Source organism: Heliconius melpomene, chromosome 10, assembly GCF_056956725.1.
Source record: "Heliconius melpomene rosina isolate 202511_hmr_F chromosome 10, ASM5695672v1, whole genome shotgun sequence".
NCBI classification, from domain to species: Eukaryota; Metazoa; Arthropoda; class Insecta; order Lepidoptera; family Nymphalidae; genus Heliconius; species Heliconius melpomene.
The window spans coordinates 13,889,548-13,914,979 of record NC_140398.1 but is presented as its reverse complement, the minus strand read 5'-3'; the positions used below and the strand labels follow the sequence as shown (position 1 = coordinate 13,914,979).

The 25,432-nt window shown below is 30.9% G+C and overlaps 1 protein-coding gene across 12 annotated transcripts in view; it reads right to left on the bottom strand.

The window, feature by feature from the left end:
• Positions 1 to 24,275, bottom strand: part of LpR1 (Lipophorin receptor 1) — a 146,814-nt gene extending 122,539 nt beyond the window's left edge. For 2 of the 12 annotated variants that reach the window (XR_014878356.1, XR_014878361.1), the window contains exons 1-2: positions 23,888 to 24,272; positions 12,445 to 12,567 (exon numbers count right to left, since the gene is read on the bottom strand). Coding sequence is in view for 6 of the 12 variants with exons in the window: in XM_085191902.1 (XP_085048028.1) it covers positions 12,445 to 12,567; positions 23,888 to 24,023 (259 nt within the window). In the remaining 6 variants the exon portion in view is untranslated. Of the gene's footprint in view, positions 1 to 12,444; positions 12,568 to 23,887 lie in introns of all 12 variants that reach the window. The other 10 variants (XM_085191893.1, XM_085191896.1, XM_085191894.1 and 7 more) reach the window with 8 other exon arrangements.
• Between the last annotated feature and the right edge of the window lie 1,157 nt (positions 24,276 to 25,432).

The following is a 25,432-nucleotide window of genomic DNA, read 5'->3' as shown; positions in this document are numbered from 1 at the left end:
AATTCTTTTATCTGTATTTATTTGAAAACGCAGCGTGGTATCTTCTTAACTACGTCGTAGCACATATTTTATAAAAAAAATACATTCTCTAATTCAGATAATTAATATTTTCCCTATGTAAAATCCAATTTCAAATAGTAATATATGTAAATAACTCTATAAGAATTTACTTAATGGACCAAACAAGACTGATAAATATCTACTTTATATACCTTGCAGTAGGCTCTAGTTAATGATGTCGAAAATTTTGAGAAATTCTGTATACCGGTACTACCGGTATACGCTACAGACACGGGATTATGCTGCATAATATTATTACAAGTCAAGCCAGCCTCCAACCCGAATTACATTAACCAAGATATGCGGCGTAGCTCCTAGCGTATGCAAATTAAGTATTACCTGAAAAGATGATAATTTGCAATTATATTTTTTATATAATTTTGGTATTTATTCGTTATGTGTATGTATGTTTGTACGTATGCATTGTGGTGGAAACTTATGAATATGTCATTAAAACCCATTCTATCAAATAGGAGTCTCAAAATTCGTTGGAAAATTTAATGGCGAACGGAATGTCTTAACACTATGTTTTCTCCGGCTTCCCTGCTATACAGGTAACGAAAAAAAAAGTAAATGAATATAGATTAAATATAAAGTTTCGATAAAATCGCAAGCAATAACATTAATTTATACCTCTACAGAAATTAATAATCTAAAAGCTATTACAAAAGGTGTATAATTAATGAAGTTAACTGGAACGTTGTCGATCATTATTCATTTATACGAGACAACACAGAATCCAGAATCTAATCTGATCCTGAATATTTCCAACTGACGCTCATTAGCATTAAAAGGCGCAGAGGAAAAAGAATAATTCTCTTTGGCGGAAATTTCATGTAAATTGGGTGAAGTACTAACGCCATTTTTCTAATATAATCGAAGAAATGAAATTTTGTGCGAAGAAGCTATTATACCCAGCTTCTTTTTAAACCAAGTAATAATTAGCGTTCCAAATTTTCCGTGATAATGTTTAGGAAAAATATAATTGTATATTCTATGAACTGAATTAAATCTTCAAACTTAATATTATACAATAGTTCAATAATAATTTTATTGCAATTTTAATTTAATTAATACTATTTACAGCACTAATACTACAAAAAAACACCAGTAAAAATACAAACAGCCATTTTTGAAGCCACAAATATAAAACATCGTTCGTATCAGCTGGTGTATTAAGTTTGTAAATAGTTGTAGTGAAATTATTACTTTTTTCATGAAAATCGGGTCGCAATCGTGAATTCAGGCAGCTGCGTACAATTTTACAGCGTAGCAGCCCTCCCCGTTACGTGACCTGGCTGAGAATCGCAGTGGCTCTCGTAGGAGGTACCATTATTGTCTACACATGTATATATTAAGGAGACGGTCTAAGGCCCGATGATGGTATGAAATAAAAATAAAAAGACACTGTTTTTCCTTCCCATGACGTTTTGTAGCAATTCGTCTTCACTATAGTTATATGGACAATACTTAAAATTGTGCAATAAATTTGCAAATTAACAAATCCTATAAAAAAAATAAATTTACGAATTTCACATACTAGTCTTGTAATTCCATAGAGATAGGAGTACTTCTATTAAATAATGTCAATTCACTTTGTACGTGACACAGTTGGTACAATAATTGTTCTTGTGAAAATTGGTGTGAAAATTGTTCTTTTGTCTAGTGTTTAATTAGATAAATATGATCAACGTTTAAATTACTTGAAATAAAATAAACAATAGCTTATTACATTTTATTTATTACCATAGGAATACGAATAATATATTTTTTTGAAACAATGTTCTTTGTATTTTGTTGTAAGGCGTTTGTACAAAATAATTAATTCAAATTCATCAAATGATGTTAGTATACATTATTTTGTATTTTTTTAAAGTGTTAAAGGATAGCAAGAAACCTTTATCTAAACCCCTTTTTATTATCAGTTAAAAGGTACGAAAACATATATAAATTTATATAGGACCTACTAGGAACATTTTCAGCTGCCTATTGCTCGCTAACGTTGCAGGTTAAGAGGTTCTTTAAAGTAAATACTTAATCATAATTATAAGTAGTTAGATTCTACAATCTGACATAAAACTTTTATCCTAAGTAAAGAAACGAGAATAAATAGAACAAATTGCTTAAACAATTCTTCTAAGCATTCACCAAGTTTAGAATAAGGTTAGCGCTGCAAATTCCCCTTGATAAGAAACGTTTTCAATACAAATGTAGCACTTTGTAATCTAAATAACTCCAATACTCGTAAAATGGCAAGAATTAAAGTTGGAAATAAAGGAATAAGATAAAAAGACAATCCATGAAAATTTAAGACCAAAAACTTGGGAAGCGCTAAAATTTAATATTGGGTCTTCTAGTTCAAAGGATCGGGGGACAGCGCACTTTATAGCGGCAATTACTACCAACCTTCGTCTTGAATATTACAAAATTGGTTCTGCGTTTTATGGGGTTTTCGGAAGTAGTGTTTATTGCTGCCATTGATTAGATTGCCTTAAGGAATTTTATAAATTTGATTATTTGAAAGAAATAACATTTTATATTTCTATCTGTTGTAAACCATAAAGAAAATAGTATTTTTATATAACGTAGTAGAAAAAATGTTAATATACATACTGCTGTTCATTTTAAAACACATTTTCATTAAAATAATTTTAAATTTAGCTAATCCAACTTTGAATATCCTAGCACCGTTAGTAGGCCACCACCCTTCATATTTACTTGAAAATTCAATTTTCGAAATCATTCTTTCACTTTCAGGTTTCCTGTTTGCTGTGTATTACTAGTCAATAGTCTTTCTTTTAAATATTCAATTTTAGATTACAATAAAATATTCTATATGTAAACAAAGGTCAGATGATATAATCGATGTGTACTTGAAACGTGTCTAACTAGAAATTCTAAATAATTCTGAAAGAGAGGTTATCCTCTCCAGAGAGTGAAAAGAGTGGAACGTGAATAGAGTGGTGCAGAGATTGTACGCCTATGTAGCAAATTCAGGGATAGTGTGAAGATTACGACGAGACTATATTATGAAAAGAATAGATTTGCAGTACAATTCAAGTTCGTTACGTTCGTTCGTTCGTCATAGAGAAGAGAAATAAAATAAATGACCCTAAATTGACCATAAACTTTGTATAAAAAAATTGCAATTTTTTATTTAACATAATATAATATCTTGAATTTGCTTGGAAAGTGGAGACCTGAATGTCACTAGATTTTCTCTGGCTACCATGGTAAATGCAGGATCGAGTCCACTCCCAGTAGCCTCTGGTAACATATAAACCAATAATACTTACATACTCGTACATATATGTATATTAGGTAAGGTAAAATGAATCGTTGGATGTATCTACATTTATTTATAATAAATAAATGTATCTAAATGATCGCTATGTGCAAAGTATCGATTAAGAATTCAATCTCCATTAGGCTTATAGCTTTGCCGATCGTTTGTAAATTTAAACAAACGATACGGCTTAATAGTACGTTACAGTCTAAAGCTGCTTTTAACGAGAGTAAATAACGAGGCAAATCTGATTCACATAAATTGAACAAAATTATACGAGATCAGTACACGTACACGCGATAGGTTAAAGGTTCGATTCCCACATGCGAAAATGAAATATTTAATATTTTCATTCTCTTCGCTCTGGTAACTAGGCAAGGCGTCCGCCACTCAACACGCAATGCCTCCATAATACGAAGGAAATTAGGGACCGGAAGTCCCGTAATGGGAACGGAGTGTCTTATCACTAGGGTTCCCTCTGCCTACCCTGCTATGTATAGGATACTGCGAAAAACTAAAATAAAGAAAATGAAAAATTGCTTTGAAAAGGTATTTACATATATATGTATGTATATCATCTATATGTTAGAAGATCCAGTATCGCATGAACCGATATGTATTTTGTATACCAAGTTTCCATGTATCGTATTAATATATTCCATGCATATATTTATGTAAAATCGATGACTAGAAGTAATTGAACGGTAGTATACGAAGTTACTTTAGATCTTGTGAGCCATGAAATTATGAGGGAAAAATATACTACAGTAAAAGCATCTTGTATCAACAATATGCATGTTTGTTATTTACAGATATTAGTATGTAGCTTAAAATGTAATTAAATAGTAGAATATGGCGGCTAATAAATTATGTGAAAGTTTAATATATTTAAACAATTTATAGTAAATGAGAATTCTTGAGTGTAATTTCAAATTTCTTAGTTAGCAATGGTGCGGACCGCAAAACCTGTGGGAAATTTTGAGGGCTCGTCAGAAATACTACCTTATATTACGTTCATCCATTAGTCATGGACTTACCTAGAAATACGCAAGATTTTCCGACACGAAGGTCGTTCGCCGACGTGACCCGGGTGCTGGTAGAGCTAAACGTGGAACTTTAAATAATAATGTATTCTTTCGAAATTTAATTCCATTTATTTTACTTCGTCTTCGGAATAGTCCACATACATTATAATAAAAAAAACGTTAATTTTTATCTTGATCTACCTCTGCTCTAGCTCTAGCTCTGCGGGAATAGTTTCAGAATAAATTATATTTACCTAAACAGTGTATACATTTAAATATTATTAAAATACTAATTTAAAAAAATACCTTTTCAAAAACAAGCTAAATAATTTCATGAAATTGCTTATAACGCGTAAGAAATTAATTTAGTTCTCCATTTTTTATATGCGCCATAAAATTTCGCTTTTGAACTAAACCTTGTTATTCAAATGGTTTTCTTAAATTAATATTATTGCAAGTGTTTAAAAAACACCTTTAAACACACCTTAAAATCTCCATCTTCACGTGCTCGATATAATTTAACACCAGAGTGCTTGCTAAGACAAATCAAACGAGTCCAGGATATGTCACGCTATAATAACGACTAATTCTTATCATAGATAACAAATTTTCATTTAATTTTACTGTGTTATTGTTGATTGGATCTATTTATTGTCTGTACGATAACAAATAGTTTAACCGCAGGTTTGACAAAGGCTTTGTTCTGTGGCTGAATTATTTGATATTCATCAAAGTATTTAACATATTCGTACATATAGTATTATTGTAATAAAGCTGAATTTAACATTTTTATAATTATCAAATATTAATATATTGTTACAGACTGATAAAACGACTTAAAGGCAAAATAGACTTGCTAATAAGCGCGTAAGAATTTCGACTATGTCGAAAAATATTTAATAAACAGCATTCTCCAAATGAGAATTCTCAGTAATTATCTTTGGGTAGCAGAAATTTGTAAAAATCTTCCTACATAGATCCAAATAACATAATAAGTTATAATAAGAATATAATAAGATAGACTAAAATATACTCTCTCTACAAAATAGATTCTTGAGTGAGATTTGAAGCTACAACTATAGTTGTTGCTTGCCATGTCACTGTAGTGTCAATTTACACTGCAACTGCACTGCACTGTAAAAATAATTCATTACATGTCTTCCTCGCTTAAAGTTACCATATCCTGTGACATTAACTTGACATACTCGTAAGTAAATAGAGGAAAGGTAATACTTTATAACACTGTCGCAAGTCGCTACGTTAACGCTTTACACGTTGAGATGTAATGTAAAATATTTTTCTTAGTGGGTAATGAAAAAAGAGGGAGTCTTTTATTAAATTCAGGATATAATTTTAGGTTCAAATGATTTTTTTGTGTTATATATTATATAGTCTATTTACTGAGGAATAGTTTTAGACTACATTACTGCATATTAACTGCCTCCATGTCAGCATACCCGCTGTCGGAGTCACCTCCCGCACATTATGTCATGTCACCCACAACTCTTAGTTATTCCCATTTGATCCGGGGGCGAAGGCGTAAGTAACAACTTATATAACATGACTGACAAAGAAAAAAATTGGAAATGTTTCAAAGTAGAAATTGAACTCGTATCCTTAGTGAACACGCCACTACACCTATGTCGCTTTCATATTATAATGCTGCAAAAGTTTTTCTCTTCATAAAAAAAACAAACAATATATTACCATAAAAGTAATAATTACAAAATGCAAATCCAAGTCCTTTCAGTCTAAAAGCGAGTTGAAGATATTAATCGGTTCGATGAGCATTACGTAATCAAGATGGACGAAGACGTCCGAGACGGAAAAGCGTCATTACACTTTCCAGTGAGGGAATCCGAGATCACCCAAATTTATTTTATCGACCGCAATCCGGAGAAATGATATGAATAATTTTCGAGGGTCTTGTTTCATTTTAAAGTAATGTTTTTACGTTTATTATAGTCTACTGTAGTAATTAGGTCGTTCGTATATAGAAGTCGTCTTAGTAAATATGTATATTTAATATCATTTCACACCGCAAAGTAATTGTTTTATTTAAAACGTATATTATTGGAGTGCTTCAAAATACTTATGTACTATACCTACGAGTATATAAAAATACTAGCGGACGCGCGCAACTTCGCTTACTTATTTAGGGGTGAATTCTAATAAACCACGAAACATGTGTACAATGAAATATTTTTAAGAGCCTAAATTTCAAATTTTATAAAAATCGGTGGCGATTTAAACATTTTTCCATACAAACTTTCAACCCCTTATTGGCACCCTTAGGGAGTAAATTCTAAAAAACCGTGAAACACGTGTTCAATGAAATATTTTTAAGAGTCTGAATTTACAATTTTATAAAAATAGGTGAAGATTTAAAAATTTTTCCATACAAACTTTGAAAATTTTAAAAAATCCCTTCTTAGTGGATGTCCAGATTACAAAAGTAAACATCTGTCCAAATTTCACGTTTCTACCATCAGCAGTTACGGCTGTGCGTGCGTCTTACCTCAGTCAGTGAGGACAAGTCCTTTTATATATATAGATTATTTATCTCATTTAATAATAGAACGTTTTTTACATTCTGTTTAAAAAATTCTTACATATTTTTTTGTCGTGTTACATACAAAAAATAAGTAAAAAAAAAATTAATAATATAACATGTCAACTATAACTAAAATATTCCCAAAATAGAAAAAAAATTGAAACTCATAAGGAACACACTCATTTTTTATAAGATCTCTTTTACTTACTTCATATTCTTTTATTTGAATTATTTGAAGAAAATAAAAGGCCTTCAACAATGTTCAACAAAACTACAAAACTTTTTAACAATTACAAATTAACCCCAGTTAACTTTCTTAAGAAACTAATTTGAACAGTTCGTAAGTTTACGAACGAGTAGGTATGATTTATTTACATAAATGTTCATTAAATGTTTCAAGCCTCGTTACACGTGCAAAGTTATTATTTATTACACTTAATTTAATGTGATAAAGTTATTTTTTTAGACAATTGGAATTTCTAATATTCTTCGAGGCCATCATGGCGCAGTGGCACAAGGCTGTGGCAATTGTGGGTTCGAACCCCACGCGAGGGAATGAATTATTATTTCTTAATATTTTCTTCCTACTCACACCGAGGCAAAAGCCTGGCGTTGAGTTCCGCCACTCAACACGCAATGCCTCGAAAAATTCGGCGGAAAGTGAGGAATGGTGTATCTTAAAACTAGGTTCCCTCTGCCTACCCTGCTATATGCGGAAAACGCCGTGAAGGAGATTTGAATATTCTATAAGCTTTATTTGTATAACCAACCGATTGTAAATCGACATATGTCAATAAATTTGCTTAAGTCATTCATTTTATTGGCAACATAAGATAATTTTGTTTAACATTAAATAAAAAATAATTCAAATTTAAGCAAAACATCAAAAACATTCCCATTATAAAGCTATAGCGCTTCGTTTGTCAATTATTTGACGAGTCCAAAGATTACTTCTGGGAATAGCAAGATGGATGAGATGAACAATCCGATCCATTCAGTTTAATAACTTTACTTAGAAATAAAACGCTTTGGTTAACTGCTATTTTGTTTAATATTAAAATATTATAAATATTCCGATTAAAATTTTCATGATCGTTTAATATTAAATTCTATACTAATAAAATAAACCTGTAGTTTTTTTAGTTAAACGCTCTAATAACAGGAACTACTAATTCGAATTGAAATTTTATTTGTGTGGGATTGTCTAGTTATAAGAGAAGCATATATTAGGTATATCACGTTAATAGTTTCAATGTAACACACTGTAACTGCGGTTAGTATTACCTCGGTTGACACATGTCGACACATTTAGAATGTCACAAGGCAGGTGAAATCACATGGTAAAGCTAGTCTAAAATAAATGTAAAAATGTAAAGGTGGAAGACAATCAATGATTAAGGAAGATCTTATTGGATGTTATGTTTGTTATAACTATACTGTTTCCAATATATAGCCAAAAATAATAATAAAAAAGAAATTAAAGAATCTAGTGTCAATACACTCTGTTTTAGAATTCAAAATGTATAATGTTTGGGGGGTTCAAATCTTTATTGAGTGAATGATAGGTAAATAAATATTACTGCTAGAACGAGCCTGTCTCAACTTTATCATAAGTATCATAACTTTTAAAATAGATAATATGGGAAAGATATCAATACTGAATATTTCTGGTGTTATCTAAAATTGATAAAATAAAAATTAATATATATTTATTAATCCCTATAATCAGATTTATACGATTCACAACATGCACATGTTATAAAACACTGCATTTGCCACTAAATCAAAATCGACACTACATAAAAAGGAAAGGAGCAACGCATGCGTAATATAAGGAACGAGGCGCCACCGAGTCGCAACGACTCATCTCCCATCAATAAAGGAAGCCCAATAAATAATATATACCTACTCAAGTTTCACAATGGGTTTATAATAAATTTCCAAGAATATATCGCACAGTATAGGTTATTATTGATTGAAATCTAATACTATTGTTTCTGCTTTACTTTACATGTTTCCTTTGAATGTACTAAATTGTTTTATAAAACAAAAGTAGAAATTTAAACAATGTGTTTAAAATATAATTATTTTACAAGACCCATTCGGAGTATTTTCATTTTTTTTTGTAGTTATCACTCGCATCTTTCGGAGTACCTAGGTGTTAAGCTATTCCAAGACGTACGAATTATGGTAAGAATATAAACATTCATTCGCGAGGGTTTATGTATTCACAATAGGACAGGATCCAACCCAGAATGCTATGCTAGACAATCTAATCCACATCCTGTCACATTTACAGTTGCCCTCTTGTGCCCCTGATGCCAAGACTGGCCTCAACGAAAATATCATTTATTCTGTTATACATAAAAATCTCCAGGAATGTGCTGATAGTATACGAATACTCGTATTAGAAATAAGATTAAACATACAACGGCAATTAATCAATATACAAAATATATTAATTGCCTTATTTGCCAATTTCTTTAATAATTAATAGAACGATAATTGCTAACAACTTATTATCTGAAAGATAAATATAATCAATTTCACTAAGTATGATTAATGCTTTGTATAATTGTATAAGATAATTCGTCTTTTATTAATAAAATATATGAATAGAGATAAAATAAAATCACTAAAGATTTATAGACTTAAATCGGTAAAAAAATTCTAGGTACTTAGCTAAATGAGGGACTTCATAAACTGCGATAAAAACATAGCACCCAATAGAATTTAAATTTTCCTCTTAAATATGAACCCTAATTAACATTGTATTATCAGTATTGTTTATAGGAAAATAACACTTTATAATATATATTTGGCAAGAATTAGGAAATAAATTAATATAATGCAATTTATTTTATAAGGAATTGCATGCATTACAAATTCAAAATATTACAATAACAACGATTACTACACCAAAAATATTAAGCAATCTTTAAACTTAGGTACCTAAACCAAAGAGGCACATAGTAATATATTGTGCATAATATTCATTGGTGGATAAAAACAAAGCATCAATAAGATTGACACTACTTTTGCTGTAGCAGAACATAGCCTTACTATATCCACACATGATCTATATGTTGGTGTAATATGACACAATACTATGGTAATTGTGTTTTTACATATAACTTCTCTTTAAATTGTTTTTGGGAAAACAACCCATGCCTTTGGATTAACGCAACCTTTTCAAAACGTTAGATATATTCAAATTTATGCAGATTTCGAATAAATATTATATGTTAATAATCTTTCAATAAGAAAAAAAATAATTTTTCTTATAAGAAAATCTAGCATTTATAGATCTAATGGTCATGAACGAACGCAATGAACGTTATTGTATATATATTATTGTAAATATACCCAAGTTTACAGATATAACTATAAAAAACTAGAAAGCTCCAGTCAGCCATCTAGTTATTTGTAGGTAATTGATAAAATATATAGATTCAATGTAATAGTGTTTGATATCGAAACTTCATTAAAGGAAGCAAGTTAGCAATGTATATTTTGGATGTTTCAATTATAATAACTTCACTTCGCCAACAGCGATTTTTATAAAGAATATAACAGTCCAGAAGCATGCTGATTTTCCAGATAACCCAATTATATAAAATTAGGATAGCCACATCGGCGAGGTTATTTTCCTTCAATAAATATTAATAGGCCGCCACTGCTCCTTTGTTAACGACTGAGATGATCCACGAATATTTAAAGATTGGTATTTTAATAATATATCAATTTATTTTAATGGATGCTATTTTGTATAATTTGTATTTTACTTAATATAAATGTATGTTTTATGCTATGTAATCAGTAGTGCAGAAGCATGATTCGTTTGATATTCCTTTGACATTATATTATATTCACATTTAAATTTCATCAAAGCAAAGAATTTATAAAATAATACCCTTATGTGAAAGGTTTTGATGTATAATGAATGCGACTTTTTGAGGTATATGCGAAAGTGCGAACAGGCTAGAATATCATTTGTGATATTTTATTACGTTATAATAACAACCAAATAAAAATATTTTTAAAATTTTTGTTTGTCTGTGCGGTTGTTCACGCTAATTTCAGAAACGGCTTAACAAATTTAATCGATTTTTTTTCATTACTCTATTTTGACAAGCTTCCCTACATTTAGAGTTTGTTTTATTTAAATCAGTTCATAAATGAAGAAGTCATACCATTATAAAGAATGTTGTTCGTTAAAATTGCTATAAACAACTGTTTTATAGAATTTTACTTTTCAATATGTGTATAGATATTATTTTTTAAATTGCTATTATTATGAGAAAACGAAACAATGCATATTAGTAATCTAATAATTACGGTGTTCAAGTGGGCGAAGCCGCGAGCAGTTCACTGTTTAAAAATACAACAAAAGTATGTTTTCAGAGTTATTTGCACAGTACATTTATGTTAATGAGACTAACAAGCGTACCTATAGGTTTTTTTTATATAATACAAATATGTAACGTTCATTTCGTAAAATCGACAATTATTAATTTTATATTAGTCTACTCACAACATAAACATTAAAATAAATTAATGAATTATGTTTATAAAAGTATTAAAGTATAATTAAAAGTATTATTTTTACCAAATCAAAAATTTACATTTTTTAGTACCAGAAAGAAGCACGAGCGAAGAAATGAAAATATTAATAAATAATAATTCATCCCCCGAGTCTACAATGAGAAATAGAACCCACAACCATCTAGGAATAATAATTCTCAATTTTTAATACAAATTTATGTAAGCAAATATTAAATAAAACCACTTAAAAAATTAAAATTTAAAAAAAAAATTGGACATTCGTTATGAAATAGGTTGAGCTCGTTGAAATTAAACACGGCCATGAAATAAGGCTCAATTTTGCCAGAGAGCTCTCAATGAAACGCGGACGGGAAAAACTCGAGCTGACCCTGAGTGCTTATTATAGACGAATGATATGAAAGAGCAGTGGGTTTATATAAAAAAATATTTTTTTAATGAATAATATATTCATATTAAATTGCTCGTCGCTGTTATTTTTTCTTATTTAAGTGCAGTATTGGATTTCATCGTCTAAGTATAAAAAACTCTGTAGAGATCCTTGGATTTTAACTTTTTTATATAGCTCTAATGTCGAATTTCATAAGAAAGTCCTTGGTTCAAATAGTATTTGTATATATTTAAACGTTACGTGCAATATTACATACAGTATAAAGAGAAAACTACGCAATAATTAATACCTTAGTACTTTTGTTTACTTAAAAGCTTTATGACAAGTCTCGATCAATATTCTCAAAACACTCGAGAATATTGATTGTCTGTTGGGCCAAGATTTTCTTGGTAACGTTTTATAGTTTTCATGAATTTTATACCTAAGACTTTTTCCATTTAAACTTATATTAGATTTTATGACAGTTTATTTATGGCCTTAAGACCACCGCTTATACGTATATCTTATAAACACATTAATGATTTTGAAATTTTGAAATGTTTGACAATATATTAATATAACTTACCTTTTTTGCACTCCTCGATATCTTCATCCGAGTTGTCACCACAATCATTTTCTCCCTCACAAACCCAAGTTATCGGTATGCATCTCTTATTCGCACACTGAAATTGTTTCACTGAGCAAACATCTGAAAACAAATGGAAATTATTTGTTATTATTATCAAGTTTCAGCCGAGTGGAATAGATAAATCAACAATAGACCTTACTTCATGTATCTGTCCCAAACTTTTTAGGAAAGTATACTACAATTTTGAGAGTTATTATTAAATCTGTTTATATAGTTTGTTCGTATTTGAATTCGGTTGAGATTAGTCGTGACGCAGGCACAGACGTGTAACGTAAACGCAACAGATTGTGGGTTCGACTCCCACTCCAGAAAATTCAATATTTAATATTTTCATTTTTCGCTCTGGTGTCGAGGCTAAACCCAGTGCCACGCCAGTTCTTCCAGAACTTTATTCGTTTATTCTGGAGAATTCAGCGGAAAGTTGAGAATGGAGTGTCTTAACAATAGGCTTCTTCCGCCTATCCTGCTATATGCGGGGTACAACGTTTGCAAAAAAAGAGAGAAAAAACCAAATAAAAAGAGTACCATTCTGTATTTAAAGTAAATTACAGAATGATACTATTTTTCTTCGCATATATTACCAATTATTAATATTATTTAGTTAATTTCACAAATTATTTTATAACAAAAATCTTAGACAACCTAGTCTACGTAAAACCAACACGACAATTAAGTCAACCAATAAGAAGAGCAAGGCCTTAAAAGCATTCCATATAATAATTGCTCACATCAAGTGAGCTCGAGATAAAAGCATCTTCGAATAGAAATGGATCTGTACGTTGAAACTGTAAGCGGGCACCGCCTTCCAGAGCAATTTAATTTTCTATAGGCGGCCTTACATTCAGGTCCCGTTTGTAACGTGAATATAAAGGAAGTAATGCGATAAGGAACATGGCAATAAATATTGAATCAACGGCAACGGTCCGTTTTTATTAAGGAAAATTATTATTCTTTTCGTGTATGTGTAGTGAAAGTTAAAACACTCCGTTCTCCATTTACATCCGATTTCGAGAGACAGAGAGTTGAGTGCCGCAACTCAAGGCCGCACTTATTCTATCTACCTGGTGTAATAAAAAAAATTTATTTTTTTGACTGGAGATCGAATCTACAACTACTACGATTGCCGTCGGACATTGTCCCCATGGCGCTACCACACACCACATTACCAGTATTACCGCCATCTTAATTATATTTAGTTGAATAATAATGATCAAAGATATAAGTAACAGTGTACGAGTATGTTTAAAACAAAACATTTAAAAAATAAACAATCCATATGTACAGTCGTTTATTTTAAATTCTTTAAATATAGTAGGTATGTCAAAAACCATTAAAATTTATTTCATATAGCTATACAATATTCTTTTATTACTTAATTAGCAATAATCAAACATTGTATTGTATTATCAGTTTCATTTCAACAAATTATTCACCATTATAAATTCATTTTTAAATAAATGATAAGCCGACCGTATAAAATGTATATTTCATTCAATATGTCATTATTGAAACAATAAGCATCGATATCATTGATACGCATCTAGAGCAATATTATTAAGATATTTTTTGACATCACGCTGCCCGCGGGGTGAGCAGAATGAACCTGGGAACCTAGGGTTAAGACAGAGAGAAGAAATGAAAATATAAAATAATTCATTCCCCTGAGGGGGAACGAAACCCACAACCGTCGCGTTTACAGTCGCAACTTTGTGTCAATCAAAGTAATTTTAACTACACTATCGAATTTCGAAACGACCTGAAAAATTCTATGTTAATATTAATATTAAACACTGGATATCAATAAAGAATGTATAGTGTTAGAAGGGCAACTAATATAAATTCATTAAATTTCGGCCGAGGGCCCTCCAGCTAAGCGAGTGACGGCTGGTGATGGACGCAACCGCGGTGACATCCAATCTGTGTGGAGGGTCCTCGTGTCTCTCATTGAGAGCAAATCGTTTGGTCACCGCCATAGGGGATCGTTGTAGTTAAGTGAATAGCTATCGCCAGTCAAAGTAATGCTCAATAAGTTTCAATTTACATGTAATTGTATACATTTTTGACAGTATACGAGTGGGGCTTTACAAAATTTAGACACGCCATTAACTTTGTAAAATGGATATTTTATACATTTTTATATTTGTATAGGTTGTATAGGAAAAACATTGAATTACCTCTGCAATGTACTCCAGAAATTATTTACAATTATAAAAAGTCTACCTATTCATTTAAGCTTAAGAGACTATTTCGCTACTTAGGTTATAACTTTAACCTTGACATAATTAATATTCATTCAAAAGAGACTTCTTCAAGAAAATTTATATAAATGACAGAAAAGAATTATGAAATGAGACAAACTCAGAAAAACTTATTTAGTAAGTTCTTCCTTTCTGCAGAATTCCCTAAATATAAATAAAAAGTTAATGTTGGCAAAATGTAATTCGTTTTTTTTTCAGCTTCTATTGAGTATTGAGTGGCACAACTCAACCCCGCGCTTTCCTCCCTCAACACCAAAGCGATGAAACGAAAATATTAAACATTGCATTACCTCGAGTGGAAGTCGAACTACCAACCTGAAGTGTTTACAGTCTCACGCCCCTGCGCCACGATAGGTCTCAGTCGACTTAATTAGTTATTTCATGTTTAATTAAGCAAATTATTAACTTCAAAACCAGTGTTCCAGTACATACAAGATAAAGTATTTAGATTATTAATTAGCTTAAGATGCAAGTGAAATTAGATCCATCCGCCTTTCAGACGTCTAATTAACTGTAATACAAACTGTCCGTAATGCTGCAAAATGTAGATCGTTTATCAGTTTATTTATCTTCATCGGACATAACAAGAAAACTATGATAAATGTAAATATAGTTGTTTTTTTAAGTATTAGTTGTTACATTTAATTTAATATAACTCATATTAAATTATTCCTAAATTTGTAAATTGTACATTTTACTAATCTATAATATCAATCTTTGATATAACGCGCAAATCTCAGGAACTGCAGGTTCAAATTGAAAAATTCGTTATGTGTTGGATATTGTCTCGAAGAAGGTTATAAGTATGTATTTAATGATTTTTATACCTTGGCGTCAGAACTACCATCGTGTAAAACAACTGTTTATTTCAGCACGTAAAAACTGTACTTCTGTAATACCTAGATATAATTATGAAGCTTTATATTAAATAGGTAATTTTTTACTTTTGAATAACATAAAATTTTGTTAATTACTTATGAATAATATTAAATTTGGATTTCGATGCAAATCCAAATTATTTTCCAAATTATTCCATCCAAACACCTAAAATTATATTTCATTTTAGGTGTTGAGTCAATTTTTTTTATTTGCTAATTGCGAAATATACAACCGCACTTTTCCAATAGGGAAAAATCTTCATATATATGTAAATATATATTTATAATATGTATATACATATATATACATATTATAAATATATATTTACATTAGTGCCTCGTTACCAGAGCGAGGAAATGAAAATATTAAATATCGAACCTACCATCGTCATGTTCAAAGTTGCAAAATCGTGCCCCTGTGCCACAACAGCCTCAATATAAATGAATGTGAGACATTGAAAGCAGGTAGATCACACATCTCCCTAGCGGCGTGGATAAGAAGATGATACTGCGGCCGATTCCAATCGGAAACTGGATAAATGGTATTCAACCACTGAGCTGGGGTTCTGTGGTTGAATACAAATGGAGCGTTTATCCCCAAAAGCCAATTTGTATGCAAATTACAGGTCCGTTTAACTATTCTCGTTAGTTGCTCATTTTCAAAACGTCAGCATTTTCCGCTTACTTTGATTCTAAATGCTTTGATTTTCTATTATTAGTAATTTTACTGTTCTGAGGAATCATTATATTTCGCTTTTATAGTTTCCACGAACAATTCACATTAGGTATCTGTTCACTGTCTGCTTAGTCTCGTAAGCTCTCGATCTCACGAGCTTTCGAGCATATTTGTTTTCAATATACCGAGGATTTTCTAAATAAAACAGCGCTACGTACTATATCAAGGTAGTTAAATTATGTTTTGTAAGTCCCGTGAGTACATTTCATAGAATATTTTGTTATTATCATGAGCTGAAATAAGAAGAAAAAACAATTTAGAAAAACGGTTTCATAATCTACAGAACATGAGAAGAAAACTAATATTTTTTATTATTTTGAAACAGGTAAAAGATAAAGTAGTCAATAATGATTTCGAATACAAAATAAAAGTAAAAAGCACATTGCAAGTTAAGGCTTAGTTTTTTAATAATAATTAAAATATAATAAAATTTTCTATCTTTCCATCCTAGGAACCCTCGGGAAGCGAGTCCGACTCGCACTTAACCGGTTTGTCTAACGATAAAGGTCATAAACTTATTATGCATTCAATATCCGACCCGTACACAAATTAGGAAGTGCCCAATGTCGATGTCTTTTATTTGTAAAACCTTTAAAAAAATAGAAGTGAATATCAAGTTTATTATATCATCCCTCAAAATGTATGTAGTTATAGATACTACTAAAATACAAATCCTTTGTGTGGTAACTCGTAATATAGTAGAACAGAATTTTGGGCTGTCCGAGTTCCAATTATTTTAGCGTCTACATTTCTGAAAACAATATCACTGACGCCCTGGTCCTCATCAGCTTTGGTGCGAACGTATAAAAATATCAAATATGGAAAAATGCTTCCACAAAGATAATTGAAATAGTAACAACGAACAAACGATGTACGCACGTCCAATTACTGCTTCCAGTCATCAATTTCAATTGCCGCAAATGTTTTAGTCCGGCTCAAAGCCGTGCCAAATTTATCAAACGCGAATTTCGAAAAGCTAGCAAGTTTTAATTTAAAGTTCGAAAGTTTTATACTTTTATGAATTTTGAAAATTTTTATTGCTCCTTTTTTTTCAATCAGCGGTTGTATAAATTACTTATATTCTGCAGAAAATATTTAAAAATTGAGAATTATGATTTCTGATTGTACCGTTCATTACTGTTTTAAAATATTATGTATCGATGATCTATTATGACCCATATAGTACCTATATCTTTTTTATCTACCTACACGGCACTCGGCACTCTTATCTAAAAAGTACAAAGCTAGTCTAACATAGTTTGACACTTCGATCTAGTCCTAAACGACGACCATTATTCAAACACGTATACTGTACTGTGCATGTGCATGAAAGCAATTGTCATTTAAAACACCCCTATGTTTTTACGAGTAGAGTGTTATTAAAAAAAGATTTATTTGAGAAACCCTTTCTTATAAAAAAGCAGCATTAAAATATAATCCTTCATCACAACAATATGCCTTTATAGTAAGGAATGTGATAAATAGAATAATGTATCACTAAGTTCTATTGAATTTCTAAGAACAATGCATCAAAGTTGTTAAGGTAAAATGGCGCTTAAATGTTATTAAGTTTCATTTGATGCGTTTGAAACGCTACATTTATTTTAAACTAGCGGACGCGCGCAGCTTCGCTTGCGTATTTAGGAGTGAATTCTAATAAACCATGAAACATGTGTTCAATTAAATATTTTTAAGAGTCTAAATTTCCAATTTTATAAAAATCGGTGGCGATTTATAGATTTTTCCATACAAACTTTCAACCCCTTATTTGCACTCTTAGGGGATGAATTCTAGAAAACCATCAAATACATGTTCAATTAAATATTTTAAAGTCTAAATTTAAAATTTTATAAAAATCGGTGGCGATTTATAGATTTTTCCATATAATCTTTCAACCACTTATTGGCACTCATAGGGGGTGAATTCTAGAAAACCGTAAAACACATGTTCAATTAAATACTTTTAACAGTCTGAATTTCAAATTTTATAAGAATCAGTGCCGATTTAATTTTTTTTCCATACAAACTTTCAACCCCTATTTCACCCCTTTCGAATTAAAATTTTTCAAAATCCCTTCTTAGTGGATGTCCAGATTACGAAAGTAAACATCTGTCCAAATTCCACGTTTGTACCATCAGCGGTTACGGCTGTGCGCGCGTCTTACCTCAGTCAGTGAGGACTAGCGAACGCGCGTAGCTTCGCGTGCTTATTTGCACCCTTAGGGATGAATTCTAATAAACCATGAAACACGTGTTCAATTAAATATTTTTAAGAGTCTGAATTTCAAATTTTATAAAAATTGTAGCCGATTTAAAAACATTTCTATACAAACTTTCAACCCCTTATTTGCACCCTTAGGGGTGAATTCTAAAAAACCATGAAACACGTGTTCAATTAAATACTTTTAAAAATGTAAATTTCAAATTTTATAAAAATCGGTGCCGATTTTAATTTTTTTCCATACAAACTTTCAACCCCTATTTCACCCCTTTAGGGTTAAAATTTTTCAAAATTCCTTCTTAGTGGATGTCCAGATTACAAAAGTAAACACCTGTCCAAATTTCAAGTTTCTACCATCAGCGGTTACGGCTGTGCGTGCATCTTACCTCAGTCAGTGAGGACAAGTCCTTTTATATATATAGATTACGTAAGTACGACTATACTTTTCTATAATATTTATATTTTAATAATGTCAATTCTCCTTGTATTGATTGCATACGTAATTAACTGCACCAAAAAGCGCTAGAACGACAACATTCACACTATATTTTTAATATTTTGATGGCCTTGTTAAAAAATTCCATCCTAAGAAAATTCAGATGGAAATAATGTTGCAACAGATAACGTCATCATAATTAATTAACTAAATAATATTAAGCAAAACACTTCGAACACTAATTAGAATCTCTCTACGACGTCTACGTCTTAAATCATTAATGAAATGATCACAGAAGCCAAATTATTAATGCTTGGGAGCACTGTAACACTAATTAGGCCTAATATTAAATTCACATAACAATATAAGTTTGCAATTAAGTATAGGATTGCTGTACTACTATCAATATAAATTTAGTATTTTATAGTATGAAAATAATTTAAAATATAGATTATTTTCATAATGAACAAAGACCAATTAAAAGAACAGTTTTAGAAACAAATAATAATAATTGTATTAAAATTGTTACATTATTTCAATTTTAAATCGAATCATATTTTGTTTTACAATAAGCTTATCTTAACTATTATTAGCTTGATCAATAATAATGATAAGAACGTTTATGCAAAGCATTAAAAAAATATGCGTACTACGTTACATTATTTTAGAAGTACGGGTACCTGGCCGAAAGCCTTCGAAAGCCGTTTGGCACATTATCCCCTTAAAAATGAATGTTATCCGACTGCTGCATGGTGACTGAAAAAATAAATTCAACCAGTTTTACAATTTTCTCCTCTAAAATCGTGTATTTTCCCCGGAACGCTAATCTATTGTGCTTGTTGTCTCATTCCGTTATCTTAAGTTCTTTTACGCTCTTAAAAATGTTGCTTTCATTAAAACGAAATCACTGGATGTTTTTAAGTTTGTGGAAACTCCGATATAAAGTTAAATAAAAGTTAACGATAGAATTCTCTTAAAATTCTCTTTAAATAAAGCTTATAGCTAAAAGCGTAAAAAAAGCGTAAAAAATTAAAAAAAAAACAAATATAATATGCAATATAAAACAACAAAAGCACTGAAATTATTTATATGTATTGTATGAACTTTAATATCTATTTTAATGATTAAAAGGTACGTAAAAATAAGTTTCATCATAATTTAATAAAATTTCCTTCACAGCTCCAATTTCCCCACTCTCCCCTAATACTTTTTTAAAGAAACGACTTTTTACCTAACGATGCGCGACGATTGGCTAAATCGTTACTTTGATTGCGACATTTTTTTTATTTGTCAAGTGAGCAAATAATGATAAAATTATTGAATTTGTTGGACCATTAATAATAAATGAAAAAGAAATGAAGAATATTTTCTGTCGACGAAAGATAATAAAACTTCCCAAGTTGAATAAATAATCAATTCAGGAAACTTTATTTGATGAGGATAAAACCGAACTATCTCCTTTTCATACTTATTGAAACTGCTGAGTAGTTTTCCAAACTTGAACGCTTACAAACAATATTCGAAGTGCCCACAATTAATAGATGTTGGGAACCAATTGAGTGACGCCAAGCAACAGCTGATGTGTTTCATGTTTTGCGACAGTGTAAGACTGTATACTGTTGATTCAAGGTTCAAAATTAATTCAACCATTCACAAGAGAACCTATCCACCCTCACTTACCGAACATCTGCCTATCTATACCATCATAGAACAGTAGCAGTAGGCTTAATGACAATGGTTCAATACAAGATCGAGGTCAACGGTGAATATAGAATTGGAATGTCCAGAAGGCTTAATTGCGCAATCGTTGTTATGGCCAGATGGCAACTCAATAAAATTAAATTATATCTCTCCTAGGCCCCCCTTCTTTTGGGATGAATATTCTGTTCTAATTTTACAATAATTATTTGCTATGCGTTGTATTATCGTGTAATATAAAATAATCAATAGTTAGAAAATTTTTACATTTAGGTTTAAATAGTGATGCAGTTATAAACCAAATCAGCCAGCCCTGATCCAGCGCTTGGTAAATACCCGTGCTGGTTCATATTACCAGGTATTACCTGAGATATATAATTAATTAAAATTTAATAACATTAAGTTACATAGAGATGATTGGCTTATACGTAATTTTGGTATACATATTATCGATAGCTATTTAGGTACTTCCTTTTGTAGCCTGAGGGCAATCCCACGATTCTCAAGAACTAAATCTCTAAGGATCATCCAAGTAATATAACGTAGCGAAGATTTGATGAAGACTAAGAATTCCATTTACAAAATATTTTGTGATTTTGGCAGTTGCCAAATTGATTCACAACTGCGAATGTTTTTTTCATTTTAAGTAATTGAAACATGTAAATAATACGGTTAAATAGAAGTTATAAAATATAATATCGTTATAATTAATGAATGCGGGGAAAACGCGTGAAACTGATAAATCATGAAGATACAAAAGAGATTAAAATATTGTATCATAATTTACAAATAAAATATAAAATTTGATATCATTTTTAAAGAACAAATACAATTCACTTCTCTGAAAAATAAATTTATATTACCTCAAATTGTATAAAATTCTTTAGGAATCTAAGTTGTAAAACTGTACTTTTTTTTTATTCTCTGACACTTCGAAACTAATTCAATAAAAGACGACAAAAGTGTTGAACAAGACAAGGCTAAATATGACAAGTGCAATCCCTTTCCCATTTTTCACATAACGGCGCCTACTTTGGACACAAAGCTCATTTCATATCGCCCACAATGCGATTGTACTCTTTTCATCCATGGCGCTTTTATAGTCACGGCGTCAGCTGCGGAATGCTGAATTTGAGACAGCTAGAATAGCGTAAAATCGTTTACCCGCCCAATTTGTTTCTGAAAATTTTATAAACTTATAAAATTCTCTCACATTGCTTCTATAATATCACCGTCAATACAATGTATGGAAAGAGCGCGTATTAAATTGGCTTAACGCCACAAAACATCTCTTGAACTTTGTACTGTTTCAGGAAAATATCGTGTCTTATGTGGGTTTCAGTTGTTTATTATTCTATTTTAGGGTTTTGGCAAACATCGTTCTGCGTTTATTCACAGCGTAATATTCATACAAATTGCATCCAGTAATGATGTTTCAAAGGACGGCTTTTAATTGGTTCAAATAGTCGCTTATGGACTTATGAACCTTTTAAATTGAGTCTCATCAAAGTTGTTTGCTTTGTTATTTTGTTTATTTGGTTGGTCTATAAATAGTTTTAAAATATTCAATGATGAAAAACATAGTAATATGCGTATACAAATATACGTATTTCTATTTGTTTACTTTAAAAATATACTAATACGATACAGCTTTCATTTTCAATATAAAACAAGTTCTTGGTTATACTTGTTTGCTATTTCATAATCTAAAAAATTACCAAATCCTTACCTACATTTATAAATGATTTTATTCTTAATTCGCTTATCGACATTTCACCTATTTCTAGATACATTGAGTTTTAGATGACCGAACGAATATTGACTGCCATTTTATATATATATTTTATTTTCGATAGTATAAAATGCAAATGCACTTTTCCCATTCATTTGTATTACAAACGTTTTAAGGTCAGACCGGATAGATAAAATTAGCATAGACAATGCCCACTTAAGAGATGGAAGACGTAAGTTGTTTCATTAACGAGCCCATCTCGAATCATTATTTAGGCTGCATATTGATCTTTCATAAGCATGTGACGTAAGAAATTACTACTTACGATTGTTGGCCTTCGATTCTAAATAACAAGTCATAACGTCATAAGCCACAAACATTTATTTATTTATATGAATTATTGTAATTGTCTAAAATAATTTTATATTTTTGTTTTACTATTAATGTTTTATTGTCAATGTTTTATGTTTAAAAACATAATATATTTTAGTGCGCAATATATTACTATAGGTAATTTCTATATGTTTCGTTTTATGTAAGTATTGTAATGACCATCTATCAATGGCATTTGGTCACCTCGTATTACAGTTAACGTTTCCGTTGGCACATTCTATTAATGTAAGGTTTAATTTATGATATGTGCAATAAACTATTCATATAAACAGAACTTTATCTAAATTAATATTAAATAGATATGACTATATATCAATTAAAAGTCTTTAAATTCTGCCCTACTAATATTATAAATTTGCATGATGGATGTTTGTCCACTTTCACCCAAAAACTACTAACGAACTTAAATAAAACATTGCAGTAATATAGCTTATATATCAGATAACACATAGGCTACAATTTATGTAAGTATATAGACTTTGTATAATTTTACTATTATGTAGGTAGAGGGAACCTATAAAATAACAATAACTAAGCGGAGGAAGCCGCGTTTGGGTCGCTGGTAAAGAATAATGTAAAAAAATAAACTAATAAAAAATAATGGTAAATAATAAAATAATACAAAAGGTTAAAAAAATAAAATGACTACAGGTGACCATCACATAACACTTCCTTGTTATTTACGAGTGACACATAATTTCTATATAAAAGTGGCGTGACATTGACTATCTTATCTCTTCTATCTTGATTTACAATACACCTTTTATAAGTAAACACTTTAAAGTTTAGTCGGCGTGTGCACGTAATAAACCTGTTTCAATGGCATGTAAATATGAATTGTTCGATTGATATATTAACAATATTGCGAGAATTATTTCAATCTGTCCCGTTATTGTTAACTTAACTTATTTAACAGTAAAGCTGACGATCTCTAGCTATTAGCATAATATTTTAACTACAAAAAATTCAATTGTTATTCAACTACAGCTGATTCTTAATTATAAAAACAAAAACGAAATATATACTCACTGCCAGTATCGACTCCAGTGGTATTCGAGGAGGTTACAGCAATAGTTTTAACGTATAACACACAGAAAAATATATACCACCACATATTGGCACAATATTTGGGGGCTGCCCGTCGACAGCCCTCCAAAAGGAACATGTTGGGGCTTTCTGATTCACAACACGCTGTAAGCACTGAGTATTATGTCACGTCTGCACTTATTTAGAGTTAATGTCACTGTGGGATTGGATGTGAAAACAATATTTTGGGTACGTTTAGTATAGGTTTGAGGTTATTTATACGTGCCAGTAGTTAGTGTACTGGTGCGAGCGCGACGGCGAGTGTCGACTGTCGTGCGGTCCGGGCAGGTGAGGCGGCGCCGGCCGACAGATGGCGGTGCTCACTTAGTCTGTGGACTCTGTGGCCCGATGGCGGACCGAGCCGTGACGCTGTTCTGCTGATTCTAGCTAGAGATTTTTCCCAACGCATCGCGCGAACGAAGTGTAATAATGGGATGTGTTTACATGGTGTGTGTTTGTAAATTGTTAGAAATTTAATTTGTTTATCTGTTCAGGTGAAACGTCAGATTTTTGTTTGATATTACGTTGTACGAAATCCCGCCTTAATACAGTTTTTTTTTTAGTTTTCTTTTTAGTAACAGGCTATGTAAAGAAAAAAATAAAAATTATTAATTGTCAATTTTTTTATGTCAATGTTTAAAAATCTAAAAGAATAATATATTTTACACAATTACAAAATATTAGTTATAATAAACCAAACATAAAAGTGTGTTAATAAAAACGCTCATATAACCCGAGCTTTACTTAGGGTAGGTATGCGCGCGCATCATCTCAACTCTCAATCTGTGAAGAAGCTGCGGGGGGCGTGGCTCGGCCGTTACGCATCCACGCAACCGACAGATAAGACACTGGCTGCCCGGCCGAATTGTAAACACGTCACCCTTCAAAGAAAGGCATACATAAATCAAACTTTCCAATTTATCTACTTTTTGCATGAATAGCTTTTACTACACCAAATTTAACCGCACAGATTAGTTACAGTTATGCCTTACTATAAAAAACCAGTCAAATATGAGTCAGACTCGCATACCGAGGGTTCCGTACCAATTGAATTGATTGTATGTCAACAGGAAGTACAGTTTATGAAAGTTGACAAATTTAAGTGTATGTTTGTGTATCTTTTAATTGCGTTCACTTAGAATCTTGAATTTTTCTGCGCTTCACAGGACCATAGTCCTAAATATTTGATATTAATTTCAAGATAAATACTCTTAATAGAACTACAGACAAAGTGATCCTATAAGGGTTTCATTTATAGCTTTTGAACTACGGAATACATATGTGTAATTTACTTTGAAATAAAACAAATTGCAGAATTACACAAAAGTTCAAGGTCTAACGACTGTACCCTTTTTTTCCATTTTCTAAAACGAAAAAGGGTTGAATGTAACTCGACTGATCCTGATTGCTTAATAAAACATGCCAGGTAGCGTGCGTCGTGGAAATCAGAGGTACGTGATTGCGTCGACATTTTTATCCCTGCCGATT